Source organism: Barbus barbus (assembly GCF_936440315.1).
Source record: "Barbus barbus genome assembly, chromosome: 48".
Lineage (NCBI taxonomy): Eukaryota > Metazoa > Chordata > Actinopteri > Cypriniformes > Cyprinidae > Barbus > Barbus barbus.
This window is the reverse complement of record NC_136726.1, coordinates 7,944,233-7,957,981: the sequence shown is the minus strand read 5'-3', so window position 1 is coordinate 7,957,981 and position 13,749 is coordinate 7,944,233. Positions and strand designations below refer to the sequence as shown.

At 36.7% G+C, this 13,749-nt stretch overlaps 2 protein-coding genes across 2 annotated transcripts; both read left to right on the top strand.

Moving 5' to 3' along the window:
- The first annotated feature begins 213 nt into the window (after nt 1-213).
- LOC306866894 (eukaryotic translation initiation factor 3 subunit J-A) lies at nt 214-8,339 on the top strand. The gene is made up of 8 exons (XM_079412318.1): nt 214-285; nt 415-503; nt 927-975; nt 1,398-1,489; nt 4,108-4,222; nt 4,303-4,467; nt 4,564-4,637; nt 7,205-8,339. Exons 1-8 carry the CDS (start codon nt 264-266, stop codon nt 7,334-7,336), a joined length of 738 nt encoding a protein of 245 aa, XP_079268444.1. The 5' UTR covers nt 214-263; the 3' UTR covers nt 7,337-8,339.
- A 1,896-nt stretch (nt 8,340-10,235) lies between these two features.
- Nucleotides 10,236-13,719, top strand: LOC306866597 (serine protease HTRA1B-like; the record flags this gene model as incomplete). Its single annotated transcript, XM_079411856.1, has 4 exons — nt 10,236-10,569; nt 12,063-12,150; nt 12,227-12,410; nt 13,660-13,719. 4 exons carry the CDS (start codon nt 10,236-10,238, stop codon nt 13,717-13,719), a joined length of 666 nt encoding a protein of 221 aa, XP_079267982.1.
- Nucleotides 13,720-13,749: the final 30 nt, after the last annotated feature.

Genomic DNA, 13,749 nt, shown 5'->3' with positions numbered 1-13,749 from the left:
TTTTCTAGATGAAGAACAAAAAAAGAAAGAGTCAACTTTAAATGCATATATATGCTAAAAGCTAATTGTGTCAATGTTTATGAGTACATTAGCATATAGATGAATGCATAATATTTAAGAACATTATTATTCATATTACACAATTGATTTTGAAGAGCCATGCCTTGCATGTATGTGACTGAGGGCCTTTATTTTGAAATGTGAGTCAGTCTCGGTGCAGTGTGTTGAGCTTCAGTCCCTCATTCTCCTCAGACTCCGACATCATGGCGGACGCCGATTCTTGGGGTGAGAATTTAACTAAACTCGACCGTTATTTTGCGTTGTATTTCTATTAATATGTTTTATCTAATCAGTTGTCATCATGGATCACGGCTGTCGTCAAGTAATCTGTCTAAACGCGCTGTTATTGTCCAGATGCTGATAGTTTCGAGGCCGAGGAGCCTATCAAAAAGGCGGCAGTTCATGACAAATGGGAGGGCGAGGATGAAGACGACGACGTGAAAGTTAGTCGTGAACGCTTTATTTGTCATTCGCCATTCAAAATTTATTTTAAGTCTCTCATCTTTCAAGAAGTTACATTTAGCTAACCCTAGCTAGCTGCTCTTGCTAACTCCAGAGTGTCAAACAGATGAGTTTTAGCGTATTATGTGTCCTGCTGTCGTAGGTTAGGGAATGAAATCATAATTATGATAATTCCATGTCTTTAACACCTTTATAGTGTGTATTTAGTGACTAATTTACTGTACTTTTCAAAGCAAAATGTGACTGTCATGTGTTGCTCATTTAAAATGATCTCACTGTCTCAAAGTAGTTTGCCTTCTTCATAATAGATATGTTAATAGATCTCCAGTTAATCTTTGATCTTGATGCTACCTGTCATCATGAAAATGTTATAATTTGTGGTTTGAAATTCATTTTCCATGTAGGATAATTGGGATGATGATGAAGAGGAGGAAAAGGAGGAAAAAAAGTCAGGTATGCATAAATTGGTAGTTGACAAACTGAAAGTTGTTGTTGTTTCCCCCAAAATGTATTTTCTCCTCTCGTTATTACAGTAATCAACATTTGAAATGGATCAAAAACAAAAGTTCAAAGTTGTCCTAAGACAAGAACGCATTTTGGTTTTAGGACAACTTTGATGAAAGGGTTTGATCCACTTCAGTGTTGTTTTTTTTGCATCAGTTCTGTGTGTTAGATATTTATAATATTTAAGAATAGATTTTATTTTCATCGTTCATAGTTAATTAAGTTGAGGCTATAAAAACTACTTGAATAATTATGAGAATTACACACAAATTTCAACATTATGCACATATTAACATGCACATTATTCATATTCTTCAGAGCAGTTATTTATAAAGCTTCAGCTATGTTAAAGCGTTTCTTTTCATATACAGAGGCTAAACCTATAGAAAAGAAGAAACTCAGTGAGAAAATAAAAGAAAAGGAAAGTTTACAAAGAAAAAATCAAGAGGAGCTCATTAAACAAGTGAGTTCAGACATGGCAATATTTAATTTAAAGTTATGCTGAATGTTTTCTAAGTTGTTAAATATTTTTTTACATTGTGAAACTTTGAAAGCATTGTTTTATTTCCAGCATTTTGTAACTGTCATATTTTTCTTTTTCTTTTATATATAAACACTACCATTGAAAAGTTTGAGGTAAGTAAATTTTTTTTTTTTACAACTTTTTATAGAATTTTCTTCCTAAAACAGCAGTAACAAACAAAAAACAACTGTGCAAATTCAGAACCCAACCCACTATAAAGTAATTTTCACATGAATTCCAGAAAAGATGGCACAACATCAAACACTGAATGACACAAACTTCTAGTTTCCACACTAGATCCATGCACACGAGAAGTTGAGCGTTCCACCGAGACAATGTCCAACAAACACACAGTCCAGGTTCATCCGTCCATTGTGTGAGGAGGACTCCAATGGTTGACTAGCCATTTTTTGCTGCTGTGAGAGCAGCTAACAGTAAATACCTTTGTTGGACGGACAAGGTGAAGTCCCAAAAGTCATTCATGAGAAAATGGTGCGGGGTCAAACATATCTCAGTACCCAACAAATATGACCGATCCTGTGATAGCGGAGACCAAAAAGATGAGCGAGAAGGGCACTCCCAAAAAAAAAACAATGCGAACACGTGCCTAAAGATCCTTGCGAACAGAGATTACCCTTATGAGAAGATAACAGATTCATATTCAGAAAAAAAAAAAAACCTTGAGAGTGTGATTCCTTTGGTCCAGATCTATCTAGGAAATGCGACATTACAGAATTCGTATCTGCACCCAATACAATTTCAAAATATGAAAACTTCAAGAGATGGGTTGACAAGTGCAATATTCCTATTCTCCACTATTGTTTTTATGTGTTATTCTACCATCTGTATCACAACCTTTGTCTAAAATAGTAATATTTAAAGTCTTCCGCACCAATATTAGGACACCCTTGGTTTTAGTATCCGAAGATGAGTGAGATACCACTTCATAAAACTTATTACACCTGTGTATATCCTCCTCTTTCAAATGGGATTCTTGAACTAACACTATATCAGTCTTTCTTCTTCGCAAAAAATCCAGAAAACCTGTACGTTTGTGAGGGCCATTAATATTACAACTCAGAATATTAAGGTCAGTCATAGGTGTCAAACAGAATTACTGCATAATACGACAAAATACAAGTTTGAGAATAAAACCAGTTGAGTCTACCATTAAACCACCCCCATGTACACCCCATTCCCATGAACTATGGCAGATCAAACCAAGAACAAACCTTGATCTGCCAGGACCCCTTATATGGTCCGTGGCGTCAACAAAACCCTGCACATTACTGTAGCACCAACATTTGGCCCCATAGTCACATATAGACTAGGTAGTATGTCTATTTAATAAATAAAAAAATAAAAAAAGTGGAGAGCGCGAAGGAATACAACTAGAAACATAAATACAATAACATCATAATCAGTAAGCGATACTGTATGCACAATAAAAGCTTCTAGTAACTATGAATTAAAAAGTGAACATTAAAGTGAACAGTGAAAGACACAGACACCTAACCATTTAGAGCATCTCTTCTCCGATTAGACAGCAAATGTCCAGCTGCAGTTCACTGAGTTGGTGGATGAAAGGGATCCGAGAAAAACTCTTGCGTCTTCTGGGGAGTGTAGCATTTTAGGTTCACCTTGATTGAGAATGACCTTCAGCGTTGCAGGATAAAGGAGAAAATTCTGGATGCCAGCGTCTCTCATCTCCTTCCAAATTGGCGCAAATGCACTTCTTATTTTTGCGGTGACCGGAGAAAAATCTGGAAAGACAGCATTGCTCCGTCGGAAGTTTTCACCGGGGCATGAAGTCTGGCGGCCCACAGATTGAGCTCCCTGTCCGTGTACCGCAGTTTAAAGATGAAACCCCGTGGTTTAGCGCGATCTGAGAAGAGCCTTGTGTACACGCGATGCGCTCGCTCCACTTCAATCTCCTTCAATGTCCATTATATCGCTCACGGTCGGTAACTTGGATTTCTTCTTGATCGGAGAAGCCGACAGAGACGACTCCTGCTGTTTTCGATTGTATGCCATCAGTGAACGTATTATTAATGCATAAAACGAGAAAAAAAAAACAGCAAAAAGGGCCAAACGTATGGAGCTCAAGTGCGACTAGGTTTATGAGCACGACACGTGACTCTCCGAGGTAAGTACATAAAAAAAGAAAAAGAAATCAATACTTTAAAAAGATTTCCATTTCAAATAAATGCTGTTCTTTTCAACTTTTTGTTCATCAGGGGGAGGGAGGGAATCATATTTTCCACAAAAATATTAAGCAGCGCAACTGTTTTCTTAAGCAGCAAATCAGCATATCAGCTCGATTTCTTTAGGATCATGTGACTGAATGCTGGAATAATGATGCTGAAAATACAGCTTTGCATTATAGGAATAAATTACATTTACATTTAAAGCTTTTACAACATTCTTTCAAAAACAAAAAATAAATATCAAAATCAATCATGGTCATGTATGTATCTTGTTAACTCGTACCTTTAATAGTAGTATAAGTGTGATAATATAAGACTTTCACTAAGCATAACTGTAATTTGTTTAAATAGTTACAGGAGTCTGAAAACAGCACAGAACTCACACCAGAAGAGGAGCTGGCAGAAAAACTTAGAGTGAAAAAACTACAGGAAGATTCAGACTTAGAACTAGCAAAAGAAGCATTCGGTAAGTGCTTTCTGTTCATCCATATCCATATTTTTGTCCATTTATAGGCCCAAATCATTAACTTTTACTCTCATTTGTAGGTGTAGTATCAAATAATGTTACAGGAATTGATGCGATGAGTCCCTCTACAAAAGAAGACTTCACAGAGTTTGAGCGGTTGCTAAAAGAAAAAATTTCTTCCTATGAGAAGTCAATACACTATTCCAGCTTTTTAGAGACACTGTTTAGGGACCTGTGTCTTTCATGTAGGTATATTTCATTTTTTTTATTTTTTAAGTTCTTCTGTCATTCACTATGTGATTTATGTATCACTTTATAACATTTTGTATCTTGTTTTGCAGTGGAAGTTGACGACTTGAAGAAAGTTAGCACATCACTAACAGTGTTACTAAGTGAAAAGCAGAGGCAAGAAAAGGTATGAAATTTTTAGGGATAGTTCACCCAAAAATTTTAATTTACAGAAAATATACTCATTCTTTGGGCATTTAAGATGTAGAGGAGTTTGTTTCTTCATCTGAACAGATTTGGTAATACAGGTGCTGGTCATAAAATTAGAATATCATGAAAAAGTTTATTTCAGTAATACCATTCAAAAAGTGAAACTTGTATATTAGATTCATTCATTTACATTTACATTTATTCATTTAGCTGACGCTTTTATCCAAAGCGACTTACAATTGCTATATATGTCAGAGGTCGCACGCCTCTGGAGCAACTAGGGGTTAATTGTCTTGCTCAGGGACACATTGGTGTCTCACAGTGGATTCGAACCCGGGTCTCTCACACCAAAGGCATGTGTCTTATCCACTGCGCCATCACCACCCCACATTCATTACACACAGACTGATATATTTCAAATGTTTATTTCCTTTAATTTTGATGATTATAACTGACAACAAATGAAAGTCCCAAATTCAGTATCTCAGAAAATTAGAATATTGTGAAAATGTTCAATATTGAAGACCCCTGGTGCCACACTGTAATCAGCTAATTAACTCAAAACACCTGCAAAAGTCTTTAAATGGTCTCTCAGTCTAGTTCTGTAGGCTACACAATCATGGGGAAGACTGCGGACTTGACAGTTGTCCAAAAGACGACCATTGACACCTTGCACAAGGAGGGCAAGACACTTTGGTCATTGCTAAAGAGGCTGGCTGTTCACAGAGCTCTGTGTCCAAGCACATTAATAGAGAGGCGAAGGGAAGGACAAGATGTGGTAGAAAAAAGTGTACAAGCAATAAGGATAACCGCACCCTGGAGAGGATTGTGAAACAAAACCCATTCAAAAATGTGGGGGAGATTCACAAAGAGTGGACTGCAGCTGGAGTCAGTGCTTCAAGAACCACCACGCACAGACGTATGCAAGACATGGGTTTCAGCTGTCGCATTCCTTGTGTCAAGCCACTCTTGAACAAGAGACGGCGTCAGAAGCGTCTTGACTGGACTGCTGCTGAGTGGTCCAAAGTTATGTTCTCTGATGAAAGTAAATTTTGCATTTCCTTTGGAAATCAAGGTCCCAGAGTCTGGAGGAAGAGAGGAGAGGCACATAATCCACGTTGCTTGAGGTCCAGTGTAAAGTTTCCACAGTCATTGATGGTTTGGGGTGCCATGTCATCTGTTGGTGTTGGTCCATTGTGTTTTCTGAGGTCCAAGGTCAACGCAGCCGTCTACCAGGAAGTTTTAGAGCACTTCATGCTTCCTGCTGCTGACCAACTTTATGGAGATGCAGATTTCATTTTCCAACAGGACTTGGCACCTGCACACACTGCCAAAACTACCAATACCTGGTTTAAGGACCATGGTATCCCTGTTCTTGATTGGCCAGCAAACTCGCCTGACCTTAACCCCATAGAAAACCTATGGGGTATTGTGAAGAGGAAGATGCAATTCACCAGACCCAACAATTCAGAAGAGCTGAAGGCCACTATCAGAGCAACATGGGCTCTCATAACACCTGAGCAGTGCCACAGACTGATCGACTCCATGCCACGCCGCATTGCTGCAGTAATCCAGGCCAAAGGAGCCCCAACTAAATATTGAGTGCTGTACATGCTCATACTTTTCATGTTCATACTTTTCAGTTGGCCAACATTTCTAAAAATATTTTTTTTTGCATTGGTCTTAATTGATATTCAAATTTTCTGAGATACTGAATTTGGGACTTTCATTAGTTGTCAGTTATAATCATCAAAATTAAAGGAAATAAACATTTGAAATATATCAGTCTGTGTGTAATGAATGAATCTAATATACAAGTTTCACTTTTTGAATGGTATTACTGAAATAAATGAACTTTTTCATGATATTCTAATTTTATGACCAGCACCTGTATTTATCATTACATCACTTGCTCACCAATGCATCCTCTGCAGTGAATGGGTGCCGTCAGAATGAGAGTCCAAACGGCTGATAAAAACATCACAATAATCCACACCTCTCCAGTTCATCAGTTAATGTCTTGTGAAGCGAAAAGCTACGTGTTTGTACGAAACATCCATCATTGACGTTTTTAACTTAGAATCATTGCTTCTGGCTAAAATATTATTCCTCTGTTCATAATGTTCCCTTTTCCAGAAATATGCACAGATCGAGCACTGTTTACAAGCAAAAACAGTCCAAAACAGCTCTAAACAAATATGTGGGTGGATTTTGTTGTGAGAAAACAACAGGGGATGAACTTTCTTACTGGAGGAAGCGTTATGAATTATGAACTCATATTTTAACCTGAAGCATCGGTTTAAAAGTAAAAAATGCCTTAACTGATGTCTTTTTTGTGAACCCGCACCTTTTCTCTTCACAAGACATTAATTGATGGACTGTAGTAGTGTTGTTTTTATCAGCTGTTTGGGCTCTCATTCTGACGGCACCCATTCACTGCAGAGGATCCATTGGTGAACAAGTGATAAATATCATTAATTTTAATCATTAATTAATATCATTAATCATAAACCTAAATATCATTAATTTTTTTTTATTCAATAGGCAAACAAAGGTAAAAAGAAAAAGAAGGGAGTTTTACCAGGAGGAAGTTTCAAAGCCACAATGAAAGATGATCTTGCAGACTACGGGGAGTTTGACGGCGGTTATGCACAAGACTACGAGGATTTCATGTGACCAAGGCTTAACCCATTGCTAGCGTCTGCTGATTGCTGAACCACACACCTTAACAGCATGACCTTACCCCACAGTCAGGCCCACTCCCAGAACCATGCTAGAAATCTCTGAACACCATCCCACGCAATGCACACTCTCCCATCAAAGAGGTTTATGCTGAGAAATCAGTTCACTGCAGTATTTTTCTCTGATCTGTGAACATAGGTCAATGTTTGTCGGAATAATAAACCCGATAAAACGGGGTCCTTCTCACAAATGTGAATCTGCAGTATCGATTAATCATCACGGTCCAGGCAACAAAGAGTGTTATTGTTCGGTAACTGCTATTTCTTGGAAATAAATGACATTCTATGCAAATTTCAGTCCGGATTGATCTGTCGTTGGATCTGCTTTGGCTGGTATCCTTCTGCAAACCAGGCTGATTAACTCAACCTGTACAACCTGAAGTGGTGATATGGTAGTCACATGGTTTATAAATCATGTCTTCAATCAGACCTTTCATTTTTTGTTCGTAGATGATAGTGAGCTCATTTGTTTAGATAAGTAAATCTATAGAGTAGCGTACCAAATATAAGCATAATGCTTTGAAAATAACGCCTTTTTGTTTGTAGCTCGTAATGCATTCCCTGAAAAGTCTATGACCAAAAGTATCACTCTAAATGAACCGTTTTAAAGATACATTGCAGCGTTATTAGGATTACCTCAATTTTTGCAGAGCGAAATATGCGAATATTTACAAATATAACTCGTGTTTTCAATGCAGCACATTATGCAGTTACTCATTTGACCTCAATCATGCCAGCAATGAACTCACACATGGTCTGCTGATGTATAAGGGACTGAACGTTGACGTAGGGTCGTTTCAAGTGTCGTTTGGCTTTCCATTTTCTCGACAACTTACAGTGATAGACATATTTCAAAGAGACTTAAGGTCAGCAAAGCCGATGATAGGACTCTGCACTGTTTTATAAAGGTCTAATTTAATAAAAGTTGCTTAAAATCCATTGTTGTTTGTCATTTGCTTTATATATATATATATATATATATATTTTTTTTAGCTGAAGAATGAATTAGAATTATGTGTTAATTGTCAATGGAATGCTGTCGACCTGATTTAAAGGGACAGTTCACCCAAAAATGAAAACAAATCATTTAGTCACCCTTAAGTTGTTCCAAACCTGTATGAGTTTCTTCTGAGTACAAAAGAAGATATTTTGAAGAATGTGGGTACCAAACAGTTGACGGAAACCATTGACTTCTATAGTATTTTTCTTCCCATACAACGGAACTCAATAGCTACCGTCAGCTTGAGGGTCAGTAAATCATGACATAATTTTTGGGAAAATTCAAAAAACATATTTTTTTTACGTGTTACAGATCTTATTGTGGATGAGTCATCCGTATGTCCTTTTTTACTACAGACTTCTCAGTCCCAGCAGGATATCGTGAGACTTTTTTTCATGATTTTTGTGGCCTAAAATGAATGAATTTACAGCTTTTCTAAAAAAAAGAATTACAGTGATATTTATGTCATTTTTTCCTGTTGTTTCAGAGTAAAGACGCAATGCTGCATAAAAGCCAGAATAAATTATGCCTGCTTGGACCTCACTCCATAGTATCAAAGTATACAATCACAGATGCTGTGTAAATGCATTTATACCACCTCTGAGCAGCATTAAACGGTCCGTGTAAAGAAACCATTACAGAAGCACTTCTATGCAACCTTTTTGGTGTAAATTTGGAAAAGATCTGTGGCTACTTCTGCGACTTCAAAGTCAAAATAAAATAAAAAGGTTTATTTCCTTAATTTAACATTTATTGAATCATGAAAAACAGTAGTCTTTATGACACGTGATTCAAAAATAAGAGCTTGGTGAAATTAGACAAAATGGAATGGCATATTGGATGCGAAGCAAAAAGTGACATTTTTCTATTATAAACGATTACGAAAACAAACATTTTCTTAATGTTTAATAATAATCAAAGATCTACTTTAAAAGGTTTTATTTTCAAGAATGTTTTATTCGTTACAATATTAGGACAGTTGTACCATCCTGACGTTTGATGTAAAAACAAAATGTCAAAATGAATTTTAATTAAGAAATTAAAAACATTCTCATAATAGAAGGTGTGTGTGTATAAGTGGTTTTTACATTGATACAGCAGGGCACAAAAAAAGGAGTAATTTTGTTGACTTTGCAAGAATTTATCACATAAATAATTCACAATAAGACTAAGAATTTGTATTAAGAAGGTAAATAGGGTCATCTTTTATTGTATGTTGCATTAATGTAACCAGAAAAAAAAAAAAAAAAAAAAAAACATTAAAAACTGCATTTATGCAAAATTTTATCATCTGATATTTTATCTACAGTAGATGTTAGTTAAGGATAAAGTGGCCAAGGGTATGACCTTTGAGACTGTTTGAAGAACCGTTCTGTTCTGAAAACTATAAGCCAGACTGAAAGCGGTGTTTTATTGCTTACCAGCTTTTGAAAAAGTCAAACACAGGTCTTCTCAGATAACCTGCCAATGTCCTAATCTTGTCCTTGTTGCTCGTGGCCATTATCTCGATCACACCGTGAATTGCACCCCCTGCTATTGGTCATGTGACCTGTGCACAAAGGGTCCAGTCTTCTTTGCTTGGTCCAACTTATTGGTTTTCAGACAAAAAGAAAACAACAGAGCGATTGTAAAGATAAGACTTGGGGATAATTAACAGCAAATCCAGACTCAACAAACGTAACACTCCCATCATCCATTGGTTGTGAAGAAGGGAGGAGGTTTGTTGGTGTGAAGTTGAATGATTTCTTTGAGCATGAGTGGTTGTAAAATGTGGTCTCGGTTGTGAGGACCATTATATAAAAGGCAACCCATCTCACTAACGTGAAGTCCAAACATGAGTCCATGCATCTTCTCAATCTTAGTGATTTTGTGGCCAGTAATGGCTGTGGAGATGTCCACCTTGGAGGGCCAGCAGATTCTCCAAGCCTTGCACTGTTTGCCCTGCGAACGCATCCATTGTTCCCCTCGTCAAGCGCTGAAGCTCCAGTGTCAGGGTGGAATCACCACTGGGATTTGTGGTTGTTGTCCAGCCTGTGCTAAACTCGTGGGAGAAAGCTGTGGAGGCACCTGGGACTACCTGGGGAAGTGCGATGAAGGGTTGGTTTGCATTTACCCAGAAGAAACAGGTGGAAAGCCAGAGGCACAACGCAAGGGAACCTGCAAATCAGGTACCACTGAAGCTGGAGATGTCAAGTTAATCTGTCTAGAATGTCATGTAGAATCTGAGTCTAAATAAAAGGTCCTTCATTGGCTTCTATGGTTCCACAAAGAACTTTGGAATCTTTTCATTCCACAAAAGGTTCTTTATATTAGAAAAAGTTTCTTTAGATCATTAGAATGTTCTTCAGACTTTTTTTTTTTAACTGGCTGCTAAAAGCTTGAGGAACCAAAAATGGTTCTTCTATGGCAACTCTGCGAAAACTCTGTTTTGGAATCTTTATTTTTAAGAGTGTAAAGTGCAAAGTTAGTTCCTGAACTCAGGGTTCTCATGATCTTGGAAAAACATGGAAATATCAGGGAATACCAGATCTGAAAAGTCATTAAAATAAATAATATTCTCAAGGAAAAAAACATGAAGATTGCTATAGTAAATTTCTAAATTTAGTATTTAATTTAACTACAAAAAAATGCTTTTTGGTTGTATTAGCCCCCTTCTTTTTTAGAATTTTGTTTTGCTTTTTTAAATGCTTCTATTTGTCTTTGAAATATGTTCATCAGAAAGTGGGATCTCTGTGAATTATATAACAGTAAATATAATAATACAACAGGGGTTTGCAAACTGGAGTCCAGGGACTGACTGGAGAGCCACAAAGGGGTCTGAAAAAAAAAAAAAAGTAAAATTTTTGAAAAAATATAAATAATCAAAGTTGACTTTTTTTATAGAAAATTTTTTAAGAAAAAAAAAAAACCTATATAATTATTGTATTTTATTCTATTTATGGCTATAGTTCTGCAGAAATTTTGTAAAAAAAAAAATAGGCTATAACATATCTATTTATCTAACTTTTATACACAAGATGCATACAAGACAATTAAATATACATAAAGAGCTTTACAAATAAATCCGAACTTAATATTTTGCTATACATGAAGAAAAAAGTTTCATATTTTACTTATTTATTTTAATTTCATTTTGGAAACGTAGTAATATTAGCATATCAGACTTTCAAAAAAATTCTCACAAAATATAAATAATTCTTTATGGATTTAAATATTTAGCTGCCTTTATATCATGGGAAGGGGTCCCTTGTATGTGTTCATCGTAGTTGTTGGCTCATGCCATCTAAAAGTACACAAACCCCTGTGGTACAATCTATTCTTGCAGAGCATGCACCTGCTTATGGATTCATTTTACGTTCATGTTCACACTCCTGAACAACGGCACCATCAAGGTTAATCTAATTTATGAACTGTGAAAAGAGATACGGCAGTCAAGGATTCCTTTGATCTCAGAGCACTTTCCCATAAAAGCAAAGCTCTGATTGTTCTTATCTAGACGGTGATGAAATCCACTAGCTTTCCTGAAGAACTGCATCCGTATTGTAACGGGATTCCATCAGCTTTATTGTCTGTTTTTTTCTTTGACCTGCAGAACATTATTTCACAATGGATTTTATTATTTGGCCTTTTTTGTTGATTTTGGATTTGTCTTTCCAAACAGTGCTGGAGGTCCTCAAAGCCGACACTTGCAGACCTAAGTGCACATGGGAGTTCTGCAAAGCAAATCCCAATGAAATATGCTCAGCCAGGTAGCTCCTGCAAGAAGTCTTGATTTTTGATTCATCTGTTCAGTGTCTCTGATGAACGTCCTGTTCTCGGCTGCAGGTCTGTGTCGCTGGAGAAGCGTGAGTGTGGAGGTCACTGCCAGCACCCGACCTGCTCCAGCTGCCTTGTTCTCAGACCTTCATCTTGTCCTCAGTCCTGTTCCCCAACAGACCACGTGTGTCTGCATCGCTTCGGCAGGTGTGTGCGAGAAAAACACCCAACCGTCTACCACCAGAACCTACAGGTGAACTGCATCCCTGAGTTATCATTCTTTTTTGACATAAATATGAAATATATTTCTGCTTATGTATTTGTTACAATGTTTTTTAATTAAAAACAAAATGCTTTGAACAAATTGTAGCCAATAGTACTGATAATTTCACTTAAATTTAAAACTTAAAGGGAGAGTTCACCCAAAAATGAGAGATATTGAGATATTTTCGATGAAATCTGAGAGTTTTCTGATTAGGGCTGTGCAGTTAATCACATGCGCATCTCGTCACTGACAAGCTACGCGATATTGCGTTCATAATCGAATGCGATTCATCTGTGATATTGAACGTGATATTGCCTAGCTTGTCAGTGAACTACGGCTCTGTGTATTAACTGGCGCTCCATCTGAAAACAGGTGATGGAGATTTACCGCCAATCACGGAGCCGGCTTTACTGACGAGATGCGCATGAGAATCACATGCGATTAATTGCACAGCCCTATTTCTGACCCTCCCATAGACAGCAAGGATATTGCCACGATCAACGCACAGAAACGTAGCAAGGACATCGGTAAAATAAACCATGTGACATCAGGGGTTCAACCGTAATTTTACAAAGCTATACGAGAATACTTTTTGTGTGCAGAGAAAACAAAAATAACACAGAACACCTGTTTATGTTCAGTGGATACTCTCCAATATGGCGCTATAGGGTGACACGGAAGGGATGAATTGATGAATAAATTAGTTATTTCTGTTTTCTTTGCACACAAAAAGTATTCTCGTAGCTTCGTAAAATTACGGTTGAACCCCTGATGTCACATGGACTATTTTACCGATGTCCTTGCTACGTTTCTGGACCTTGACCGTGGTATGCTTGCGGTCTATGGGAGGGTCAGAGAGCTCTCAGATTTCAACAAAAATATCTTAATTTGTGTTCCGAAAATGAAAGAAGGTCTTACGGGTTTGGAACGACATGAGGGTGAGTAATTAATGGCAGAATTTTCATTTTTGAGTGAACTATTCCTTTAAATTATATATAAAAATGACAACAATTCTGAATATATTTTTATATTTAAAAAAAATATTCTATCATATTTACAATGTATTTTTGAATTTGATTATACATTTCTAATTTAATTCATATATATCTTAAAATTACTATTATATATTGTTATATATTATAATTACACATACTATTAAATATTCTAATATTTAATTTAATAAAAAAACTAATTACACACACACACATATATAATTATTTCAATATTCTTTCAGCAGAATAACTCTGAGGGATTCTTTGTGTGTTTGGCTCCTGCCTGTCCAACTGCAGCAAACTGATTCTACATTTTAAGAAGAATCCAAATAATG